The sequence below is a fragment of the Rhinatrema bivittatum genome, chromosome 9 (assembly GCF_901001135.1).
Source record: "Rhinatrema bivittatum chromosome 9, aRhiBiv1.1, whole genome shotgun sequence".
NCBI lineage: Eukaryota > Metazoa > Chordata > Amphibia > Gymnophiona > Rhinatrematidae > Rhinatrema > Rhinatrema bivittatum.
The window spans coordinates 160,767,882-160,793,379 of NC_042623.1; the positions used below are offsets into that span (position 1 = coordinate 160,767,882).

General features: G+C 43.2%; 1 protein-coding gene across 1 annotated transcript in view; it reads right to left on the bottom strand.

The window, feature by feature from the left end:
* The window catches only part of LOC115098908 (ephrin type-B receptor 1), a 639,343-nt gene that overhangs the window by 448,657 nt on the left and 165,188 nt on the right, over positions 1-25,498 (bottom strand). Inside the window, exon 2 of the mRNA XM_029616009.1 lies at positions 14,717-14,781. Within this exon, the coding sequence (XP_029471869.1) occupies positions 14,717-14,781 (65 nt within the window). The remainder of the gene's footprint in view (positions 1-14,716; positions 14,782-25,498) is intronic.

Genomic DNA, 25,498 nt, shown 5'->3' on the forward strand with positions numbered 1-25,498 from the left:
TTTTTTAATAGAACTGATAAGTTCTATTGAGGGGTAGCGGAGGAAGTAGCAAGAAGGAGGGTTTGCAAATTATTAACTTGCAAAGACAAGGCCAAACATTTTTAGAGAGAAACTGGGAAATGTGTCCTTGTGGTAGCTCACAGAAAAAATGAAGGTCTCATGAGGCAGTGTGAATGTGTGGGAACTCCCGCACATGCTCAGTAAGACTTTTTCTGAGTTCTGAGAGCTGGGTTTGTGTCGATGCTGTCAGATGACATCACCCACATGTTATAGCTGATTCATGCCTGTTTATTGAAGGAGAAATAACCATATTGATCCGTTCCAAACCACTTATGATTTTATAAACATCTATCATATCCCCTTTCAGTCATCTCTTCCCCAAGCTGTAGAGCCATAACATGTTTAACCTTCCTTCATAAGAGAACCATTCCACTCCACCCCATTTATCATTTCTATCGTCCTCTTCTGTACCTTTTCTAGTTCCGCTGTATCTTTTTGAGATAGGATGACCAGAACTGCATGAGCTGTAGTTGCACCATAGATCTATACAGCGGCATTATGATATCAGTTTTGTTCTCCATTCCTTTCCAAATAATTCCTAAAATTCTATTCACTTTTTTAAATGCTGCTACATACTGAGCTGAGGATTTCAATGCATTGTCCTCATTGGCACCAAAATCCTTTTCCTGGTGTCCTCTAATACAGAACCCAGTATGGCCTACCTATAGTTAAGAAAGTAGTAACCCAACACGAATGCTGGAATAAAGTGATACAGTCCCGATACTTCAAATCAGTATATAATGACAACGTTTATTTCATTCAAGTTTGGCAACTCCATTGTTATAAGGGCGGTCTTATAAATACTCGGGGTCCCCCGACACGGTCCCGTGTTTCGCCAGCGGCTGCGTCGGGAGGGATACCCGCAGTGTTTTACAGGAAATCTAAAAACAATTATATAGGACTGTATTAACAATGGTTATGGTACAGAATATATAACAACAAATGAATACATGCACGCTCAGGTTATTACCTTTAGACGGGATTCATACGTTCCTGGCATGGAGTGCAATGAAAGAGAGAACGCTAACTACTTAAAAGCTGTCAAAACTCGCGCCAACCAGATTCTACAGACCAATCAGAATCGAGGAACAACCAACCAATCATATGTGGATAGGGAACGGCTGTAGCCTATCAGGATCATGTGAAATGAAACCATTCTATTTCTTTGTTAAGGCCCTTCGGTGAAACACTATCTAAGCGATGTATCCATCTCTGTTCACAGCGCAGTAGTAGAGTGTCGAAATCCCCACCACGCAGGGAGGGGGATACTACTTCTAAAACAAAGAAAAATAGATCAGATACTGTATGAGAGTGTAACGTCCAATGATCAACAAGTGGGGCCAGAATACGAGAGTGTCTAATGTTAGATCTGTGTTCGATCATCCGAGTGCGGATCTGTCTCCTAGTTTTTCCCACATAAACCTTATCACAGGGACAGCGTATGATATATATAACGCCAGAAGAGGCACAGTCCGAGTCATGACGTAAGGTATAGCTCTTTGCGGTAAAAGGTTCAGTAAACTGAGATAAAGTAGTAGTGTGTGTACATACAGAACAGCTCCCACATGGTCTGTGGGTTCCTGTCTGTGTGCTACTGGAGCGATTTTGCAAAAAATCAGAAGAGGTCAGGATGTCCCGGAAGTTTTTCCCTCTGCGGTACGTAAATCTCAAAGTGCTGTGAAACAGACTAGAGAGGGCTAAAGAAGACCAATGTTTTCTAAGTATGATGGAAATTGCGTGACTGGATGGTGAAAACGGTAAAATACAATTCACCGAAGAGTTATCATCTCTTCGTGTGGGAAGGAATAACCAATCACGGTTCACATAAAGGGCTCTCTTATAAGCAGATTTTAAAACTTTATAGGGGTACCCTCTCTGCCTAAACCAGGCAAACATCTCCTTAGCTTTTTCTACATAGTCAGCCGTCGTAGTGCATAGCCTACGTAGTCTCAAGAATTGTCCGGTGGGGATATTCTTTTTAAGGTTTTTGGGGTGACAACTATCAAACTTTAACACTGTGTTACGGTCGGTGTCTTTACGATAAATAGTGGTAGAAAAACCTGATCCAGTGTTGGAAATAAGTAAATCCAGGAACGGTATCTCTGAATTATGTAAACAAAAGCTAAATTGTAAATGTGGGTTGCACTGATTCAACCAATCAAAAAATAAATAAAATTGTATCTCTGTCCCTAGCCAGATTAACAGGATGTCATCAATATAACGATACCATGAATGTATAAATTTCCACCAGCCTGAAGGATATATATATGTTTCTTCGAATTGAGCTACAAACAGACATGCTAAACTGGGTGCCATAGTGGCACCCATTGCAGTGCCTTTTATCTGTTGGTAAAAGGATGATTCAAAACGAAAATAATTTTGCCCTAACAGTCATTCAGGACACTTTGAACACTCGCACAGAACCCATTAGGATTCCAACCTCATTTCTGATGCAACTTACCGAGTTAGCATTAACCAAAAATTATTTTCGTTTTGAATCATCCTTTTACCAACAGATAAAAGGCACTGCAATGGGTGCCACTATGGCACCTAGTTTAGCATGTCTGTTTGTAGCTCAATTTGAAGAAACATATATATATCCTTCAGGCTGGTGGAAATTTATACATTCATGGTATCGTTATATTGATGACATCCTGTTAATCTGGCTAGGGACAGAGATACAATTTTATTTATTTTTTGATTGGTTGAATCAGTGCAACCCACATTTACAATTTAGCTTTTGTTTACATAATTCAGAGATACCGTTCCTGGATTTACTTATTTCCAACACTGGATCAGGTTTTTCTACCACTATTTATCGTAAAGACACCGACCGTAACACAGTGTTAAAGTTTGATAGTTGTCACCCCAAAAACCTTAAAAAGAATATCCCCACCGGACAATTCTTGAGACTACGTAGGCTATGCACTACGACGGCTGACTATGTAGAAAAAGCTAAGGAGATGTTTGCCTGGTTTAGGCAGAGAGGGTACCCCTATAAAGTTTTAAAATCTGCTTATAAGAGAGCCCTTTATGTGAACCGTGATTGGTTATTCCTTCCCACACGAAGAGATGATAACTCTTCGGTGAATTGTATTTTACCGTTTTCACCATCCAGTCACGCAATTTCCATCATACTTAGAAAACATTGGTCTTCTTTAGCCCTCTCTAGTCTGTTTCACAGCACTTTGAGATTTACGTACCGCAGAGGGAAAAACTTCCGGGACATCCTGACCTCTTCTGATTTTTTGCAAAATCGCTCCAGTAGCACACAGACAGGAACCCACAGACCATGTGGGAGCTGTTCTGTATGTACACACACTACTACTTTATCTCAGTTTACTGAACCTTTTACCGCAAAGAGCTATACCTTACGTCATGACTCGGACTGTGCCTCTTCTGGCGTTATATATATCATACGCTGTCCCTGTGATAAGGTTTATGTGGGAAAAAACTAGGAGACAGATCCGCACTCGGATGATCGAACACAGATCTAACATTAGACACTCTCGTATTCTGGCCCCACTTGTTGATCATTGGACGTTACACTCTCATACAGTATCTGATCTATTTTTCTTTGTTTTAGAAGTAGTATCCCCCTCCCTGCGTGGTGGGGATTTCGACACTCTACTACTGCGCTGTGAACAGAGATGGATACATCGCTTAGATAGTGTTTCACCGAAGGGCCTTAACAAAGAAATAGAATGGTTTCATTTCACATGATCCTGATAGGCTACAGCCGTTCCCTATCCACATATGATTGGTTGGTTGTTCCTCGATTCTGATTGGTCTGTAGAATCTGGTTGGCGCGAGTTTTGACAGCTTTTAAGTAGTTAGCGTTCTCTCTTTCATTGTACTCCATGCCAGGAACGTATGAATCCCGTCTAAAGGTAATAACCTGAGCGTGCATGTATTCATTTGTTGTTATATATTCTGTACCATAACCATTGTTAATACAGTCCTATATAATTGTTTTTAGATTTCCTGTAAAACACTGCGGGTATCCCTCCCGACGCAGCCGCTGGCGAAACACGGGACCGTGTCGGGGGACCCCGAGTATTTATAAGACCGCCCTTATAACAATGGAGTTGCCGAACTTGAATGAAATAAACGTTGTCATTATATACTGATTTGAAGTATCGGGACTGTATCACTTTATTCCAGCATTCGTGTTGGGTTACTACATTCATTGTTTGAATGCTGGCCGCAGCTCGGTGGCTTGTGGTTTGTTCTACCTATAGTTAAGGCCATACTGGGTTCTGTATTTATGTGTGCTATAGTTAGGACTGTATTTTCCTATGTGCATCAGTTTGCACTGTCCACATTAAATTTCATCTGCTATTTAGATGCCCAGTTCTCTAATTTGGCAAAGTCCTTCTTCAGATCCTCACAGTCTGTTTGTGTTTTAACTACTTTGAATATTTTTGTGTCATCTGCAAATTTGATTGCCTCACTCATTGCTCCCTTTTCCAGATCATTAATGAATAAGTTAAACAATGCTGGACCCTGTACAGATCCCAAAGAAACTCCACTCTTTGCCTCTTTCCATCGGGAAAAATGACCCTTTAGTCCTACTCTTTGTTTCCTATTTTTTAATCAGTTTCCTATCCATAGTAAGACCTTGCCTCCTATCCCATGACATTTTAGTTTCCTGAGGACAGATGGAAAGACAGATGGAAAAGAAAACAAGGAAAAGGAATCAAGAGAAGACAGACAAGATGAAAATAGAATAGTACAATAAGTACAAAGATGAAGGCAGAAAATAATTATTTTAAATTTAAAAATATAACATGACATTTCAAAGTTTTTAATTATTTTGAAAAGGATTTATATATTTTTTATTGTATGCAGACTTTTTGAGGGTGCTTCACCCAGTTTGAGACCAGAAATAAGACCATGGTGACTAAAAATAATCATGATTTAAAGCTGGAGCAGGAGGTCAGATAGGGGTGAACTGAGTAATGGGCATGGAATGAAGCACTGTGAGCCCATTCGGCTCCGAGTCACAGAAGGCACTAGCTGCCTCTTTTCCCTAGGCATAAGCCCAATAATCCCTTTTTCAACATGCAAAAGTGTTCGGGTGACATTGGTTACCTATGAAAAAGGTGGGAAAACCCCATTGAGCATGCTCTGAGCATGATATCAATGTGAACTGAGAGCAAGAAGCTGAAAATGGCTGCCCACACTTCTTTATCCAAACTATATGCTCTCTGGGGAAAACCCCCTCTCCCACTCACATGGGAAAATGCTCAATTTAGGGCAAATATCAGTGGTTTGGAAATGTGCCAAGCATCATTATCTTTACAAGCAAGTATGTATGCAAACTTCATCTCTACCATCACTGTATTTGATGAAGAGCTGTCCTGGTTATGAAGGTGTAACATGCCCTGCTCAGATAATTAAACACACTTTTCTTTGAATCCGAGGAACCTACTCGCCACTCTTTGATACTGGAGTGAGCTAACAGCTCAGATGCACTCAAACCAAAGTGGCATCAGAAAAGTAGGGGCAGGGGAGAAAGATACCTGGTTTGCCCTTACATGGTATAGCATGGGGCACTTTCAACAGAGAAGCTCCTGAAAAGAGGGCAACAAAGCACTATCACAGCAGGACAAAAATGCATTTAAAAATGTAAGTGGCATGTCCTAGCAACACATGTTCTAGAGAGCTCTTAACTGAAATATTGGAACATACGCTCACCACTTCTAGGTGAAGAGCTTTACTAATGGTGGGCCACATGGATTGGTCTTGTACTGGTTTGTTTCAACATTTTCGGAAGCGATATTGCAAAAGGACTATCTGGAAAGGTGGGTGTTTTTACAGATGATACCAAACCTGCAACAGGGTAGACACCCAGGAAGGTGTGGAAAATATGAGGAGGTATCTAGTGAAACTTGAAGAATGGTCTAGAGTCTGGTGTGAAAAATATGAGGAGGTATCTAGTGAAACTTGAAGAATGGTCTAGAGTCTGGCAGCTAAGATTTAATGCTAAAAAAAATGCCATGCATTTGAGCTGCAAAAACTCAAGGGTATGGTATAGTGTAGGGCCCAGATTTTCCCAGGGCATACCTACATTAACAAATATGTTATGTAGCACATCCACCTCTGCAGAGCAGGTAGTATAGCCATGGGAAGGACTCGTGGCCAAAAGAATAGCTAGGGAAGCACTAAAAGCCTCATCAATCTCTCTTGCAAAGGGAAAGAGGAAGCAAAGACGCATATGAACCCATCACAATGGACCATCTCCTTCTATATATACAAGTGCAAGAGAAGGAATATGTCAGTGTAGTGTGGGCAGCTGGCTCATTTAGTTACCTTGGCTGCTGCATGTGGCTGCCAGAGTTCCTCCACTGCTGCGGCATCCAGCACTCAGTGAGTTAAATCCAGTACTCAATGCTTACACTCCCCATCTCACCCAATCTGGGTTTAGAACAAAGACTGGAAATAATCCAAGGAGGAGACACTGTGTGCAATGTGTGTACAGCACAAAGCCGGTCCCATCTATCCATGACCTGCATGCTTCCTGTTAATTCCCACACTCTGGAGTACATATTGTAGTTAGTAAGGAGAGGCATGCATGACTATACATGTTCTCAGAAAGGAGCTCCTGCACATTTAAGAGCCACCATTGATACTTCTTACCTGATCAGGACTGATGGCACACTGATTGGTAAATAGTGGTATAAGGGGTGGAATTCTTTTCAGCATGAAACAAAAGCAGGATCTGGGGGTGATCGTATCTGATGATCTTAAGGTGGCCAAGCACCTAGATAAGGTGACAACAAAAGCCAGAAAACTGCTTGGGTACATAGGGAGAGGAATGGTCAACAGAAAAAAGGAGGTGACAGTGCCCCTGTATAATTCTTGGTGAGACCTACACATTTGGAATACTGTGTACAACTCTGGAGCCGAAACTTCAAAAGGATATAAACGGATGGAGTCGGTCCAGAGGGTGGCTACTAAAATGCTCAGTCCTCTTCATTATTACGTTTATGGGGATAGACTTAAAGATCTAAACATATACACTAGAGGAAAGGCGGTCTTGGAGACATACGACAGAGATATTTAAATACCTCCAAGGTATCAATGCACAGGAGGCGGGCTTCTTTCAATGGAAAGAACACTCTGGAATAAAGAAGGAATCTAAGAAAGTATTACTTTACAGAAAAGGTGGTAAATGCATGGAACAGCTTTCCAGTGGAGATGGTAGAGACAAGGACAGTATCCAATTTCAAGATAGAATGGGACAAGCACAGGGGATCTCTGAGGGAGTGGTAGGTATTGCAGAGCTGAGCAGTTGGTTTGGATGGGCAGATAAGATTTCCATATAATGGAGGCGGTGCATGCAAATCTTTCTCATGCATATTCACTGTAGATATCCTGAAAACTAGGCCTGTTTGTGGCACTCGAGGACTGGAGTTTGCCATGACTGGGCTATATGGTCTTTTCCTGCTGTCACTTTTCTTTGTTTCTTCTCATAAGTGGGACAATAAAGTACACTTTCAAGATACATTTCAAGTTATTTTATACACAAGAGTGAAAACACTGGATGGAAATTGGATGATCGGAATTTTTTTGTACTATGATTTTGAAACCATTATTAGTGACCTGTGATTATACTAAAAATGTTGTCACTGATTGTGAAAAAGTTTGTAGTGCCTGGCTAGTCTTACAGGTATCATGGTTTTTGGTAGATTTATTTTATGGGAATTGACTTAGAAATTGATTTGATATTTTTGTACGTCTCTCAGTTGGACTTTGTTTTCTGTGTTTAATGGGCCATTCACCATCCTTCATCACGTCTTCTTCCACAGGCACCTTCTCTAGACAGAGAAGATTCTGACAAGACACAAATGTGTGTAATCCCTATTCAATTCTTGCTTCAAGCATAAAGGCACAGCTGGTAGCTGGGAGCCATCCCGGGGTTCTTCTGACAGAGGGAACAACATGCTTCAGGGTTCTTAGGGCTAGGGATTCTAGTTTTTATTTCCAATAAACACCTCCACACTAGTTTAGGGTTGTTCCAAAAATAAAATTTTGCTGAGGCACTTGTGGAATGGTAATGATTTGACAAAATGTGTACATTCTTCTGGTAATATCCATAGCAGACAAAAGTCCTGTCAGAGAAAATACAACTCAGCAACCAGCAGGGCATTCCTCTGAGTCCCAGATCCCTATCAGGAATCTCCCAAGCTATGGGACTCCCTCTTTAGGACCTGAATGAAACTGATGATTTCTCATTCTCCCCTGACAATGAACATAAGAACAAAAGATTAACCATACTGGATCAGACCAAAGGTCCATCAAGCCCATTATCCTGTTTCTAACCAATCCAGGTCACAAGTAATTGGCAGGATCCCAAAAGGGTGATAGATTCCATGCTGCTTATCCCAGGGATAAGCACTGGATATCCCCAAGTCTACCTTAATAATGGTTTATGGACTTTTCTTCCAGGATCTTGTCTAAAACTTTTTTAAACCCAACTATACTAACAGCTTTCACCACAGCCTCCGGCAATGATTTCCAGAGTTTAATTGAGTAAAAAAATATTTTCTCCTATTTGTCTTAAATGTATCACCTAGTAACTTCATTGAGTGTCCCCTAGTCTTTCAACTTTTTGAAAGAATAACCATTTGATTAGTGTTTACCCGTTCCATTCCACTTATTATGTTATAGCTTCCAAGCAATGAAATGAAATAAATACAAAACAAAGCAAAAATAAAAACCAAATCTACATTTTTTATGTGCACATCCCTACCTCCCAATGGCAAGTGTCTGAAAAACCACTGCACTGCTTTTCTGACATCATCATCACTATGTGTCTTTGGAGACACATGCCTTGCCAGTAAGGGATATTTTTAGGTCCCTCTTATATGTATTACAGACAGCACATAATCAACACCATGCTGACTTTCACTGGTGAAAGGATTAGAAAGTCTCCATCTACAGTGCAAAATCATCTTTTCAGCAGCCCAGACATGTTCCATCAGGGATCTGGTGGAGCGGTAGGCATAGTTGTATGGCTCTTCAGAAGGAAAGGCAGGAAGGAGGAAGGTAATTAGTAGCCAGGACCAATAGTGGGTACCCTTTATCACCTATAAGCTTAGAAATAAAGTGCCACACCATTAAATACCATGAGCTTTGAAGACTACACTGTTTGCAGCACTTTCAGTTCAACAGACAAAATGTAATGGTGTCCTATACAAAAAATATATATATATATATTCATGCAAATTTCTCACAGAGCTGAGAGCTGAGTGTTCTGGCCAGCATGAATCTGTTCAGACACTCTTACTCAGACAGTACTTCCAAATCTGCCTTAAGGCAAAAATATTCTACTGCAGGAGGTTTGATGTCTCATGCAATGAACATAAAAGTGAAGATGTACTCCTAGTACCTCATACATGCATGCAACTTTATTTAGCTGAGTTTGGCATCTACCATGCAGTAAATGCTTTAATTCAGCAATAACATGCATTATTTCACCCCCAGTATTTAAAATACTACATGTTATTTCACCCCTGATATTGCAGGTATGGTAATGAGCTGCTTTGCATGCAAATGCTTTGCATGCAAATGCTTTGCAAATGCATGCAAAATTGCTCATTCCTAGGCAACTTAATGTTAATAAAATAAGACAGCTTGCCTGAAAAATCCCATACCACGTTGTTTTCTTGAAAGTTAGCTACAACTCCTGAGATATAGCTAACGTTCTCTGGGGCACTGAATTAAGGGGCCAAGCAGCTCAAACATGTGCTCCCTCCCCGGGAACAAGAAATCCCAGGGATATGGTAAGAACTCCCCATCCCACCTCTCTCCCCACAGCTCCCTGAGATAGCCCCAATAGCACTGAAAGGAAAAAAATACAATAAAATAGCAGGCAGGCACTCCCAACCCTGCCCCTTCTTCCAAAATCCCCTCAGCCTCCAACCAACCCTCAGGCCAGCAAGCCCCTCTCTCACTCTAGTCCTTCCCCAAAAACCCTTAGGCTCCCTGGGCCAGTGACATACCAAGGGGGGGTGCAGTCCACCCTGGGTGACAGCCAGCAGAGTGGTGCCAGCCGGGAGGAGGGTACCATCGAGAGGAAGATCGGCGACTGCAAGCAGATCCCATCCCACTGGCGGCAGAAAAGGGAGGCCGCCAGGCCACAAGCGGTGGACGACAGTGAATGGTCGGATAGCTGCAGGCAGTTGAGAGAGCCAGAAGGACAGCATGTGAGTCCATGTGATTGAGAGAGGAAGGGGTTTGTGAGAGTGTGTATGTATGTGAGTAAGAGTCTGGGAGACTGCGTGTGAGTCTGGAAGGTTTGTGTTTGTGTGTGAGAGAGGGAGCCTATGTGAAGGGGTGTGTACGTGTGAGAGAGAGACAAATGGAGGGAGCCTGTGTACAGTGGTGTGTGAGAGTGTGTGCAAGAGAGAGAGAGGGAGCCTGTGTGAGGGAGAGGGGAACTGGAGATCACTGAGGAGTGGAGGACAGAGAAGTGAACCTTGGGGGGGTTGCCAAAGGAAGAATCCACCCTGGGTGCAAAATACTTTAGGTATGCCACTGGGCCCTCGGCTGTCTCTTTCAATATGGCACCTGATAGCTGCTATTATACTTTTACCCTAATAGGAGCCCTTGGGTTATTTAGTTGGTTTTTTTTCTTTCAATACTATTGGGACCTCAGGGGCAGCGGAGGAGGGGGGGGATAGGGGCTCTCAGTAGACCCCGGGGCATCTTCTCCACGAGGGAGAGAACATTTCCAGGCTGCTCGGCCCCTTTAACAAGACGACAGCCCCAGGCTGTGGGGGTCACCATTGCATAGAATTTGTGGAGACGGCTAAGCCGCAATATTTTACCCGGCGATATTTTTCACCACAGGTTTACTAAACTGCGGAACCAAAACAAGAGGACATCCTTTAAAAATTCCCAAAGACAATACCAGCAAAATTAACTGCTTTCACTTTCAGCAGGGAGAAATGGTGTCTGTATGCTTCCTTCCAAAAGTAGACACTTGAATTGCTAGGAGTGTTCCCCCTGCTGATAATAATAGTCAGTGTGTAAAAATTAAGACCTTTCAGCCACCCATGAGCTCCCTACTTTTGACTCCCAAGCACCTCCTGCTCAGCTCATTGCTTGAATAGACAGTGCAGTATTTATTTAAACTGCTTCACCAATGAGGGTGAAACGCCTTCCATTTGTTTAAAACATATTTGCCCAAATTCTTTTGAAGCTGAAATGGAAAGAGTTTGAAAAACATTTGAAAGAATATTTAAAATGTATAGTCTTTGGTCACTGCTTTTAGAAAACAGTATACAAAGCCCAGGGTGTATTCATCCCTCCAACCCGTGGCCAGGGGTCAGCTCAGAAAAGACTCTTTGTCTCATAAGCCACGCCCACTCTTTAGTTGCTGAGTGGATCCACCAAAGAACCCTTGACCAGCAAATTGCACAATTATAGAGCAAGAAAACAAAAGCAAACCTAAGCTTTTTTTTTTTTTTTTTATCACGTTATCTACTTAACAGAGGAAGCTATTTCTCATGCTCCTTCCCTTGCACACTGTCACTATCAAATATCACACCCCACATCCAGAGTCGCTGCATCCCTCCAGACCATTTGGGACAAGGTACCCCATATCTATTTCTTAAATTTATTTATTTATTTATTTATTTATTTTTACAGTCTCTTCTGAGGTTTGTCATTTTTCTCTCTCAATGAAAGCTAATCAGGATGAACATCATGAAAAGGTCTCACCTGCCACACATTTGCCATTCCTTAGTTCTCTGTTTCTGAACAGGAATAGCAGGGCTATATATATCCCTCAGTGTTCAGGAATTCGAAGTAAAGGTCACAATTGATCTGATTCCTGTAATGATCTGGAACTCTGTAAACTCCCTTACCTGGATCCCAGCTGAAGAAGGGGCCTGTATATTTTGAAAGCTCAGCTTCTAATCACATCTTTATTGCGGGTCCAAAAAAAAAAAAGTCATCACAGCTTACACTTAGTCCACTTTTCTCCAGGACAAACATTGCCATTCCAGATCTTACCCAGATCCAAAAATGGCTCTTTCCATTCCTTCCCGCTCACCCCCAGGTCACCTGTATGATCTGGGAATCTGGTCTGCATTACATTTTTTTAAACATGGGGCCTTGCAGTCTATTTTCCAAACAGGAAAAGCAGATGCCAGAGCACCTTTAGATGGGGAGCTACAGAAAAAAGGATTAACCCCAAGCTCCCCTACGTGACCTGGGGGTCAGGCGACAGGAATGCCTTATCTGGCTGTTCTGGATTTAAGGCAAGTTTCTAAAAACACTCTGCAGAATCCATGTGTTACCGGCAGAACAGAGCAGGAAGGGGGATGGATGAACCTCAGATGGGTAAGAACAATGCTTTTCTTTGTTGCTTCCCTGCAATCTCATTGTTATACTTGGCAGTTTTGCTTCCTCTCTTTCTTTTTCCAGTATAACCGATGTGTGCAAAACCGGGAGAGGGAAGCTGTCTGAATGAGGTGCATGAGCAGCTTTGGTTAAGGGAGCCTGGCTCTTCCCAAGCCTGTGCTTGGGTTACTTCACCAAGATCTGAATGCACAGTGCCAGACGGGATGCAGGGCAGCACATGCAAGCCACATACCAGTTAGTCAAAGTTTAAGGGCTCTGGGTTTTCCCCATCAGAACAGGCAGTAAAATTGGACTCTTAATACGGATTGTACCTTCTTTTTTGTGCTGTGGTCCCTCTGTTACTCTTTTTTTTTTTTTTTTTTTAACAAAACCTCTGTATGCAGTCAGTAAGATCACTAATAATATTTTGTTTTGTTTGCATGACAGGTGAATCAGAGAGAGAGAGAGACATTAGAAACCCCCAGCCTGGAGAGAGACACAATGTTCAGCAAAGAGAACACATTCACTGTGTTTTATCATTAAGTCTTAATTCAAAAACTATGAGGGAGAGAGAGGGATGGCTTGCCAAACCAGGAGATCTCTCAGGCTGATATAGGTCTAGGGTCTTTAGGGAGGATATGGCTACAGCCCATAATTATCCATTCATGAAAGAAGGCCGTAGGTGAAAGGTCATGTCTCTCTACAAAGCCAAATCCCTTAATGACACTGCGGCTGCAGGCTGTACAATTGGCTTGCATTGTGTATCTGGTTTCAGGAGCTTGGCGAGCCCTGGATGCCAGAAGTCTGCATATCTAAACAGCCTTTCCTTGGCTCTCTGACTCAGTATTTGCAACACCTTTTCCCCTGGGGGTAAACAGTCTGTTTTCTTCTTCAGATCTCCCACTCATGGGATTGTGATGTTCTCCTCTCCCATTCATTTAAATCTCCCCTTTTCCGCCTGGTTTAATATTAAGGTGGTCAAAAAAAAAAAAAGAGAGTGTATGAATCAATATAAATGTTATAAGTCATCTTACCTTCTTGCTTAGTTATAAACCAACAAGATAATTCATTTGCTATCATAATCATGTGTGGTCTTCCATAAAATAGGTCTGATAATAATAATATACTTACACTATGCTTCTGTCCTAAATACATGCCAAACATGTTGGATGTTTAATTGGTGCCTATTTATCTGTCATACCTGACAATATTCGTATGACTAAGTACCGTCTAAAATACCCATCCAAGGCCTGGTAATAAAAGTATTTATACAAAAGTATTCTTCATTATAGCCAAATGAAACTTGACCATATCAGTATAAAAGGGATGGCCAATGCATGGACATGATGGAGTCAAAAACAGTGTAAGAATTTAAGAGCATTAGTTGCGGGGAGATGAATGTGAAGACTAGAGTTATTACTATTAGTGTCATTTGTATAGCACTACCAGACATGTGCAACACTTTAAAGAGATACATAAGAGACAACCCCTGCTCCTCGGAGCTTACAATCTAGTCAAGCCAGACGGACAGGACACAGACAATAAAAATTAAATAAGAGGTTTTGAGTTATAACAAAGAGGCAACGATTGGGAAGAACTAAGCCAGGTGGGTTGTAGGGAGGAATAGCTGAGGAGGAGCTACTTCAATTGAATAAATCTGAAAGGGATGAGGCCTTTTAGGGTGGGACTCTTAAATCCACGTAGTTTGTGGTATTATTACAGGAAGGGAAAAATGGGCAGACTAGTTTGACTTGAGTTCTCTGCCATCATATTCTTTGTTTCTATTGTTATGTTCCATAACAAACCACTGCATTCTATTATTCCATTGCTTAAATAACAACAGTAGGGGCCATGAGGGAGCTGGGTTGGAATCAGCAGGATGTAATTCCCCAGAAAGCAATCGGATCAATGCTGGCAGGTCGGTAACGGCCTGGTATCTGGCAAGGTCCTGGGCAACTAGCTTGAAAAATGTTCAGGCAACAGCCTCACTACTTTTGGGAACTCTTCGGATTATTACAATGCTTGGTGTGAAGACATCGGGGAGGGAGTTGTTTTTAAATATGGGAACTTGTATGCTCATCTGCCTAGAAAGATAGAGAACCGAAGAGAAAGACAAGAAAAACTCTCAGCCTTCTATGGCTGGGGGTTGGGGTGTATGCTTAGTAGTGCAGCACTCGAATAAACGGGAAGACTAGATGGGTCAGTTGGTCTTTATTTGCCATCATCCACTTTGTTACTGTGTAATGGCACCCCTCCACAATAGACAGACTAAAAAATGAGTGAATGCCTGTATACATACCCCCGATGGAGGATTTGCAGTCCAGCCCAGTTCTGCTGTTGCTGTTCGAGTGTCCATTAGGGTTTCTGTAAGCACAAAAGAACAAGAGAACTGAGTCAACATGTCACATGTATTATATGCATACAATGGTGGTTCTCAGCTCCAGTTCTTGTGATCTCAAGCAGATAGGATCTTCAGAACATCCACAAAACCTATCCAGGCATGCCCTCACTGGCCCTGCGGCAGCCCGCCCCCCTCCTCCTCCTCCTCGCTTTCTGTTACTAAGGAAACCTGTGCGAGAGGGGACCACCCCGGGATCTGTGAGTGCATGCATGCTCATAGGCCCCACACTGGCTTCTCTCCATTCCTGCCCTGGCCCAGTCAAAGAAGAGGAGGGGAGGGGCACAGCGCCATCTGCATCTCCACTGGTAATGCTTCGAGCTCTAAGCCGGAGCCTGAGATGGGATTGGTGTTGCCTTGGAAATTTTCGGTTGTCACCCTGAAATTGTTGCTGATTAGCAGGTTGGACGGGACTGTGTATCAACTTTCTCTCTTTCACTGCTTCATTTTTCCTGGTCCCCCCCCCCCCCCCCAACACTCTCATATGCACCCTCTCTCTTTGCTCTTCTCCAGGGATGACCCTAGCATTCTCCCTATTCCCCCCAGTCCTGACTGCAGAACTCTTCCCCTTCACTCCTCCTTGACCCCCAGCACTATCTCCATTCACCCCTATAAATCACTCCGGGGGTGTCGCCTTCCTCCTTCCCACTCTGCCCTCAGCTGAATCCCTAGGACCACTGACAGCTGCTGGCTGAGCTTGTCTGCTCCAGCTCCTCCCCTTCTTTCTCTGCCCTCCACATGCTGCCTGCGGTCTCTGCTCCCTCACCTCCTTGCTCTGCTTCCTTCCTTCTCCAGCTCCTCCCCCTCCTGTTTCCTGCCTGCTGCCTGAAAGGGAAGGGCTGCAGCAGTGAATAGTGAGTTCCTAGGTATGAGAATCCGATGGCACCTTCAAAATTTTGGCACTGGAGGAAATTGCCTCATTGCCTATGCATAAATCCAGGCCTGGTTTTATGTTGTTGCACCAGGAATGGGCAAGCTCCATGGGCCGTATAGTTCTTACCTGTCATCATTTTTTTTGTGTTTCTTTGACGAGACAACCGCATAACCAATGGTAGCAAAACTTTTATGATATGGATTCCAATCATTTAGACATTCAATACCCATAAATAAGTAGAAAAGGCTGGGCTCAAGACACTTCTTGTATTGAGACAAATGGTCAGGTTGTCCTAGATAAAATGATTGCAAACAATGAATCCACTCTCAATGCACAGGGAGGTCTCGGTCCCCATTGAGGGTACCCCTCATGAAAGAGTCCTCTGAGAAACATAAAAATAACTTATTTATTTTAACTTGAACGATCTCTCTGCAATGCTCTAGTGAGTGGGCAGTTAAGGGACTTAATAAATCTACAGTAAAGATACGTAATGAGACAGATAAATGGAATAGAATTTGTAACTTTGAAAAGGAAAATGTGAACTAATCCCTAGCAGTACAGCTATTACTCTGCGGGGATGGATAGAAATCAGTATTGCAAAGCCATTAAAGAAAATGGCTCTTAGTGCTCCAGGATTCTTGCATTGTTAAAGCTGAAGTGGAAAAATGTATGTGCTCCCGAAATTTCTATCACAAGTAAAAGATAATCCTTTACCTCTAAACCATATTTGCTTTTATCTCCTGCTCGTTCAGACTCGCACCCATTCTTTCACAGTGAATGCTACCCTCTCTATTCTAAACATCTTTTCTCTTCCTCTCACCATCTCTCTCTCTCTCTCTCTCTGTATATATCTGTATGTCAACCATAAACCTGCACAAGGCCAGTGTCCACACCAGTATCACCACCATCGCCCTGCTGCCTTCTCTTCATGGTGCCCCTTGGGGATGTACATTCGTTTACAATTAAACAGACAATGTGAACGACATGGTCTATTTTGATTCATTTCGTTGGAACCAAGAAACAAAAGAAAAAAATGCCGAAATTTCATGATCTGTTTTAGTTTTGTGTTAATGTGCAGTAACCATGAAACAAAAAAAACCAAACCATTTTAAAAACAAAATCAAGTCAAAAAAACAACACAAAACTAAAAAGACACAAACAAAAAAACACTGCACACCTCTAGTGCCCAGCTGTATAAACACCCAGCTGTATAAAAGTGAACAGGTATTGTTTTACATATTGTATTTTGTCTGAATGGTGACTAACCCAGGAGATCTCAGAATACTATGCTTTCCCACCTTCACTTTGAGACAGACAGAACCTTACATGTGCTGAACTTTCTAACAAGTTCTTACTGTCCTTGCTGGGGAATCACACAGTCACTGCAGGGAACTTATCATGGAACGCGATTTCTGCTACCTGGACTTTGGCATGCATTCCCACCTACTAACACTGCACTTTCTAGGGCAGTGGTTCCCCAACCTACCCTGGAGGACCCCCAGGGCCAGTCAGATTTTCAGGATATCCACAATGAATATGCGCAATGAATATGCATGAGATAAATCTGCATGCAGTGCCTCCACAGCATGCAAATTCTACCTCATGCATATTCATTGTGGATATCCTGAAAACCCTACTGGCTGGGGGTCCTCCAGGACAGGTTTAGGAACCTCTGTTCTAGGGCATCCTCCTGCAGGGAGTAGTACTTGTTCTGGAATCTCCCTGACAACACATGCTGAGACCAAAACTACACTAAGACGAACAGAAAAAGAATGGAGGAAAAACAAATGTCAACTAACACTCGAAAGATACCGCACACACCTCGCCTACTATAAAAATCTAATAAACAAAGCAAAAAAAGAATATTACAGTAAAAAAATCCAAAATTCCACAAATAATCCAAAATCCCTCTTCAACATAGTTAACAACCTAATAACGGTGAACAAAACAATATTATACTCCCAAACAAGAACCTAAGCCAAGATCTCGCAATCTTCTTCAAAAACAAAATCTGCAAAATAACAGAAAAAATAACCCAAACCACAAGCGCCAACTCTCTTCTAAATCGCCAAGACATCACACCTTGGGCTAACTTTGAACCTATTTCAACCACGGAAACTGAGAAGCTAATCAAATCACTGAACCCAGCCCGGCACGAAATCGACACCATACCAACACACTCACTAAAAGAAATCTCCAAAACCATCACGCCAATCATCACCGCAATTATAAACAAGTCGCTTGAAGAAGGAAAGCTTCCTGACAAACTAAAAATCGCCACCATAAAACCCATCTTAAAAAAAAAGAACCTCGACCCCCAACGACCTGAACAACTACCGACCTATCTCAAACCTTTCCTTCCTCGCCAAGCTAACAGAAAAAGCTGCGCTCAAACAACTGAATGATCACCTAGACACAAACAAAATCTTATACCTCACCCAACACGGCTTCAGAAAAAATCACAGCACTGAAATTCTACTCACCAATCTATCAAATACCATCCTCAGAGGACTCGACAACGGACAACGTTTCATCCTCATCCTACTCGATCTATCGGCCGCGTTCGACACTGTCGAACACAACATCCTAATCAACAGACTATCTGAAATAGGCCTTACAGGAAAAACCCTAGACTGGTTCACATCTTTCCTCCAAAATAGATCCTACAAGGTAAACTTAAACAACCACACCTCTGAAGCCATCATACCCCAAGGATCATCACTTTCAGCCATACTATTCAACATCTACCTTCTACCACTCTGCCAACTTCTCTCAAACCTATGCATCACCTACTTCCTGTATGCCGATGACATACAGCTAATCATCCCAGTAACAAGCTCCATTGAGACCACACTAAAAACTGCAGCAACAACCATCAACAAAATCAAACTCTTACTAAACTAACTGAAACTATGTATCAACACCGACAAAACCGAATGTATGCTGATGGAAAGAAACAACTCTGGCGATCACCTGAACCATGCCTTGGTCATTGACAACAACCCCATCAAACTAAAAGAATTCGTCAAAGACCTGGGAATCTGGATCGACCCGCAGCTCAACCTGAAAAAACACATCTCCATGAAATTAAAAGAAGGCTTCCACAAACTATCAATTCTCAAGCACCTCAAACTCCTACTAAACCAAACAGACTTCAGAACCATTCTCCAATCACTGATGTTCTCAAGCACCGACTACTGCAACTCCCTCCTGATAGGTCTCCCCAAATCAACACTACACCCTCTACAAATACTACAGAACGCCGCCGCAAGAATACTCACCGGTCACAAAAGAACAGACCACATCTCTCCAGTCTTAAAAGAGCTACACTGGCTCCCAGTAGAAAAAAGAATTGAAAACAAAACATTGTCAATCATACGCAACTCAATACACAACATTGACTATGACTGCCTCACCACCCTAATTCAAATACACCACCCTCAACGCAACACCAGATCATCTAACAAAGCACGACTAGATATCCCCCTAATCGCTACAGCCAAACTGACCTCCACCAGAAAAAGAGCATTCTCAATAGCTGGTCCACTTCTATGGAACTCTCTACCCTCCAGTCTAAGACTTCAAAGCAATGCCAAAGTTTTCAAAAAACTCCTCAAAACTTGGCTCTTCAAACAAGCCTATAAAGATGGAATAGGCTAAACCAAACCAATAAAGGGCAACACCCCCTTCGCACACTACCTCCTTTCCATATCTCACCATTCCCCCCTCTACTTCCCTCCACCTAGTACCCCCATACAAACAACGTAGTACATGTCGTTGGAGCATCCCACTTCACCTGTTATAGTACTAATATACTATATTATATCATTTGGTTATCCCAAAGTTCTTACGTTATTCCCTGTTAAAACTGCACCCAGTTTTTAATGTTTTTAACATTTGACCTCTGTTTTAATGTATCGCGTTTTTAATATTTGACCTCTGTTTTTAATGTATCAAGTTGTTTTAATTGTAAACCAGAGTGAAGGCCAAGACTAATACTTCTGTATAAAAAAAAAATAAAATAAAAAATAAATAAATGCTACTTTCTCTGGAATGTCCTTGCCACAACATGGCATGTTCTGTCACATTCTCCTGCCACAAGTAGTAGTCACTCTAAAATCTCCCTGCCATTGCATGGTAAAATAGTCACTAGTTCCCAAAGACAAATACTACAATAGGAGCATGACCTCTGGAGACAGAATCAAGTTTTCTTAAAATAATTGTTAGTCTTCTAAAAGTTTCACTTCTATCCAGCTATTTTGAAGGTTTTCTTTCAAATCTGTATTGTTTGGTTCTATAGGTTGCAATAGTTCTTGCAACCCATAGAAGGACCAAAAAAAACTGACAATGTTGTAGTACATGAGCTTTCGAGACCTCAAAAGGTCTCGTCTTCAGATGTCAGTTCCTCCAAATCTGTCCATGCTTGCTCCCAGGAGTGGATAACAGCAGTTGTAAGCCTCAGCATTCCTACAAACGACCAGTTATCTCTGCCACGAGATTTCCCTGTTGGTTGCATGGCTGAAACTGGGTGTTACTTGTGCGAGTCAGATTACACAGTATAAGTGACACTGTCAGACCTGATGCGACTTGCCAGGCCCTTGATATTGTGCTGCTAACTGAAAAAAAATAACATGCTGTCAGCAGTACAAGGCTTACACTACGAGTGGTCCAGAGAGAGCTGCGTTAATTGGTGCCCTGTGGAGTTCGGTTTTGTGACTTTTTTGGCTATCCACATGCACTGCACCAACAGGGGACATCATTTCCTTTCTTCCTGCTACTTCCCTTTTAGTACTTACAGAAACTGACTAGTGATAATTTAAAGCCTCAGAGCATGTTAACAGAAGACGTTGAGAAGTACAGTCCAGACATTCCCACCACAGATTCTCTCTCAGCAGGCACAAATAACATGCAGGCTGTGGATTTTCCCACTTGTGTTTCTTCTCCCCTGCTTGCCTTGCTACCCGGATGGGATTCCATGGCCACCCCTGTCTGCCAGCAAAGAAAGAGCTGACAGTTTTAAGAATTATATGTGTAACCTGGGCACCTTTCCGGGTTACCAGTGAACCCTGGGACCCTGCCTGCTAGTGCAGTTAGAGAAGGATAATTAGGGGGAGGAGCCATTCGTTGGCAGCCCCTCCCATTGAAGGTGCTGCAAAGGAGGATTTAGAGAGGAGCAGCACAAAGGGCTCTGGGGGCAGTCTTACTTGGCAGTTCGAGAGGAAGGTGGGAGATTTTTCCGAGTTGCATTTTTGGCCTACCTGGGGCCTTGGAATCCATCCGAGATCCTCCAGGGCAGGTCGGGGCTCCACCGCTGTTCTCTCCTCCAGAGGCGCAGGGGGGTTCTCCAGGGACTAATCTGGATTTTTTTGGGCTTCTGCTCGGTCGGATCCTTGCTGAACTCCTGGGCTTTTCCAGGATTCAGGGAGTGGGGAACCCTTGTGTTCAGGGCACCCGGGGGGGGGGGGGGGGGGGGGGGGGTAGGGAAGACCTGCCCCTGAGGTGGTGGTGACCCCTTTGCAAGGGGCAACTCCGGTGTTATTTCCTTTTGGGGGAAACCAGAAGAAGTTAATTTTGGAGACCCGGGAGGAAGGCATCTTTTCTTCCCCTCTCTTCCTACCCATCCGTGAACCTGGGAGATCTGCAGATCCATCCTGGATCCCTCCCATCAGGCAAAGGACATCCAACTGTGAGTCAGCACTCATCCAGCACGGGGGGGAACCCTCATCCGGAGTCTTCAAAGCCCCTGGGGGGAGAGAGGCAGGTTTTGGCCCTCCTGGAAGGGGTTTCCCGTCCACTAAATGGGTTAACCCTGCCCACTGGGACCGACATCTCGCGTAATCCGGTCCCTTACCTAAGCAGAAGATCCCTGCACAGAGAGGATAAAAGTTGTAACTAAAGAGAGAAAGACTGCGGTGCTGGAATTCATATTCAATCCATCGTTGTCTGGAGTAAAGTTATTATTTTGGACACCAATCCAGTGGTCCCTGCGACTTCCTTGGGCACACCGCACCCGGCGTATAAAAACTTCACCTCGCCCAGGGAATTCAAAGAAGGCAGTCACCCCGCACTGGGACCTGAAAGAGCCCCTTTCTTCCCCCCCCCCGTCGAAAGGATCCATACCTTGGGAGTAAGGAAGCAGAAGAGCTAGTCAGGGTCCCTGCCCCAAAGAGATTACAAATACGTTTATGGCCCCATTGGGTAGCAGTCTGCACCCAGGGATAGGGTTACATATATATATATATATATATATACATATATATCAGTACAGGGATATTTTTGGAAGGCTTTACTTATAGTATATAGCGCAAGCCACTATATAATATAACTCTTCCTCTGATTAAATAACTCGTATGAGCTGGCCCAGTGGCTCAGTAGCAGTAATGGATTCAGTTCCTGAGCCTAGCCTCTGCTCCCCAGACCGGCCAGCAGGGCTGTGGTTATAGGGGTCAAGAGAAAGCCTGACTCCTAGCCAGGAGGGCATCAGAGGTGAGAGAGGCAAGCTGTACATTATCGAGTCCCCTTCCATTGTCCCAGATCTGCAAGCGTATCCCCCCCCCCCCAACATGGTCCAACAAAGGCCCAGCCTGCCCCAAATTGGGAGCCAAGCGCCAGCTGGAGGAGTTAGGGAGTGCCATGGAGGGAGGCATCAACTGCAACTGTGGCTGGGGTGCTGAACCCAGAAACAATCCTGCTGGCCAGGGCTAGGGATGTTGCAGAGAGAACGCTTTGTGTACTATAGAGAAATGTATGGTTTTCACTGCTGGTGCACTGACTACCACCACAGTAAGTGCCATAGAGACACAGGGAGTCAAAAACTCCTCTAGGGATTTACTCCCCAGAGAAGAAATACACTTGCCATGGACTCTCATCAATATTATATTTTTGGGGGGAGGAGGGCAGTATACATCATGAGCGCATTTCATTCTTGGCAAGAGCATACACCCAATCCCACCCTGTTGCAGTCCTCTGACATTCTTCCTCCACTCCCCACCCCAACCAGGTGCAGTCCTCTGTCTCCTCCCCCCCCCCCCCCCAGTATCCTCTTTCCCTCTCACTATCCTCCAATCTATTCCCTGGTGCAGTCCAAATTCCCTCCCCCCCCCACTGGCTCTCCTTCTCCCTCCTACCCCTCCACCTCAGCCATCTTCCTCTCCTCCTCCCAACTCTACTACTGCTGTAGCCCTCTCTCTCCTGCCCTAGCCCAGGCCCCAGGTCAGGGTTGAAGAATCTCCTTCTCGTCCACCTCCTGGATCCACCCATTGTTGCTTTCCAGGCTACAAATGAGGTCTAAGATGGTTCTTCCCTCCCAGGCCCCTGATCGAGCTGAAAAGGAAAACACTTCCTGCTCCCTAGGCAAATATCCACACCCCAATCAAGTGGACAAGCGGATTTTCGAAATTCTTACTACACGTATACATGAGCAGGTCCAGATACCAAAATATGACTTTCTACCACACTTCCATTGTAATGTATTCACGTCAGCTTGGAGAGAAGAGCCAGTCCACTGCCCTGCAGTATCTGGACTGCTCCATTCCAGCCTTTACTTTTCCAGGGGGTGTAAGCCACACCCACCGATATCAACCCAGTGGAGACCTTTAAATCTGCAGCGGTGGCCCCGACACTGCTGCACTTTATTCTACTACCTGAACCTTTGAGATCTAGCTGCTAGGAAGGAGCAGCCATTCCATGGCTCTGCAAAATCTGGACTGCTCTATTCTGGCGCTTAAGTCTTCTTAAGCCCCAGCCCCCTGAGGTCAGCACAGCAGCGACCATTAAATCCCCAGCTGAAGCCACATACAAGGTAGTCGGGAGACAGGCGGCTCACCAAAAGAGGATCGCTCTTTGGCTAGTTTCCACGCAAGTCTGATTTTTACAGGTTGAGAATTTGGGAGCCTACTGTTTTTGTGATTGATTCTTATTGTTATTTATTTATGATTTATATTCTGCTTTTTCCATGTGGTCAGGAAATGGTAAATATGATAGGAGGCTTACTGTTTTTAAAGACAGATGCCCCCATCACAAGAGCTTTGTCTTATGTAACCTCCCATTTCTCATTTGGAATTGGACCCACCTAAACTGAGTTCATATTACTATTGTCAAATGTGAGATCAGCTATGGGGAAAATTCCATTACTAACCAATGTCATATCAGATGAGCAAAGTGATATGTTCTGTTTAACTGAAACTTGGTTACTAGAGAAGAATACTGTTTTGGTCTCTCAGTTGTGGCCTGTAGGGTACACTACTGCCTGTTATTTAAGACAAGATGGTAGAAGGGCTATAATCTATAGAATTTGTATGAAATTTATTAAACATGCTATGAGCCAGCCAATTGACCGTGAATGTTTGTTTATAAGGCCTGACAATAAGAAAGACTTTGGGCTATTTTAAATTTACCAGGCCCTTGGAAAAAAGATTTATGTAGCCCCATCCAGAGGTGTGGCCTGTGTAGTGATAGATTCCCCCTCTGTCAATAGGCTTCCAAGGGGGAACGGTCCCTGTGGAACAACAAACACACTACATTAAAATAACACTGCTTTTTATTGTTGCAGAAACCAGGAGTGCATTAAGAAGCTGTGCAATAAAGGTTAAACATGTACAAGCACAAACATCCATAATCGGCATGAACAGTTTTATAGTAACATCCTACCCTTAGCATAATTAACCATGGATAGTGTAAATCTTTGTATTTACTGGTACTGAGGCTTGGTATGCTTTTAAATTAACCCTGAGCTCACTAGATCCGTCAAGGGTATATCACTATGCTAATCACTGGATCCAGTAATACACATGCACAAACATTAATTCTCCCCTGGCCCTGCACAGGAGTATGCTGCAAAGCTTAATTCCTTAACCCATAGGAGTTAGCAGCCATATTATGTGCCCTTCACCTTCTGAGGGTGACTGATAATATTGAAGCAAAATGCTGGCTCAACTAGGATGAACAAAAACAAAAAGATGTCCTTTTCTACCCCTTGGGTACAGTGATGGGACAGAGATTCAAGCGTTAACATTTAGACAACACAGAACTAGATTTTCTTATAATCCTCAGGCTTCCAGGTGATGCAGATGAACAGCTATTTTTAAAGGAGTGGTGAATATCACTATAGTAAATTAGCAGCTCAGAAATCAGCACAGAGCCCAGCAACTCCCTGTGTGTGTCTGAGAAAAGTACTCATGCTCCCAAGGACCTAATGGGTAACATTCTGTTCATCACCAGAAGCCTTTATCCTAATTCTCCTGTGCAGAGTATGAAAATCCCTGCAGAGAAGAGAAGGCCTATTTGAGCTGAGTCAGAGTTAACAGTGCGGTTTTTCTCTGTCTGTAACTGTTCTCTCCCAAAAAGCCCGGGCAGACTTGAAAAATCTTTCTCCTCCACTCATTGTCTCTTAGAGTCATATGTTGTGAAGCATAATACAGTCACATGGTACAGTGTCGGCCAAAGCAACCATGTTTTGGTTGCATGCAAGAATCTCAGCATCGTTAATCATTAGTGTCTTGGCTGTTCCTCTCTGACAAGCACAAAGAGCAGGATAAGAGATCACTATACTTAGCACAATCATTAAATAAACCATAGCAATAAAGGAAATAATAAAATGTTTACATATTGTACATAATTTTGTGTACACCGGACAGGGCAAATCAGAACACTTCGAGTCAGAAAAAGATTTTAAAATATAATTTATTCCGTGGAATGTTTGGGCTGATAATATACACTTAAATTGACACATACAAGTTAAGATGGCAATGAAGGGAAGGTATCCACACCTATGCTTTGTTTGATTGTAATTAGTGTCTATGTATAAATAG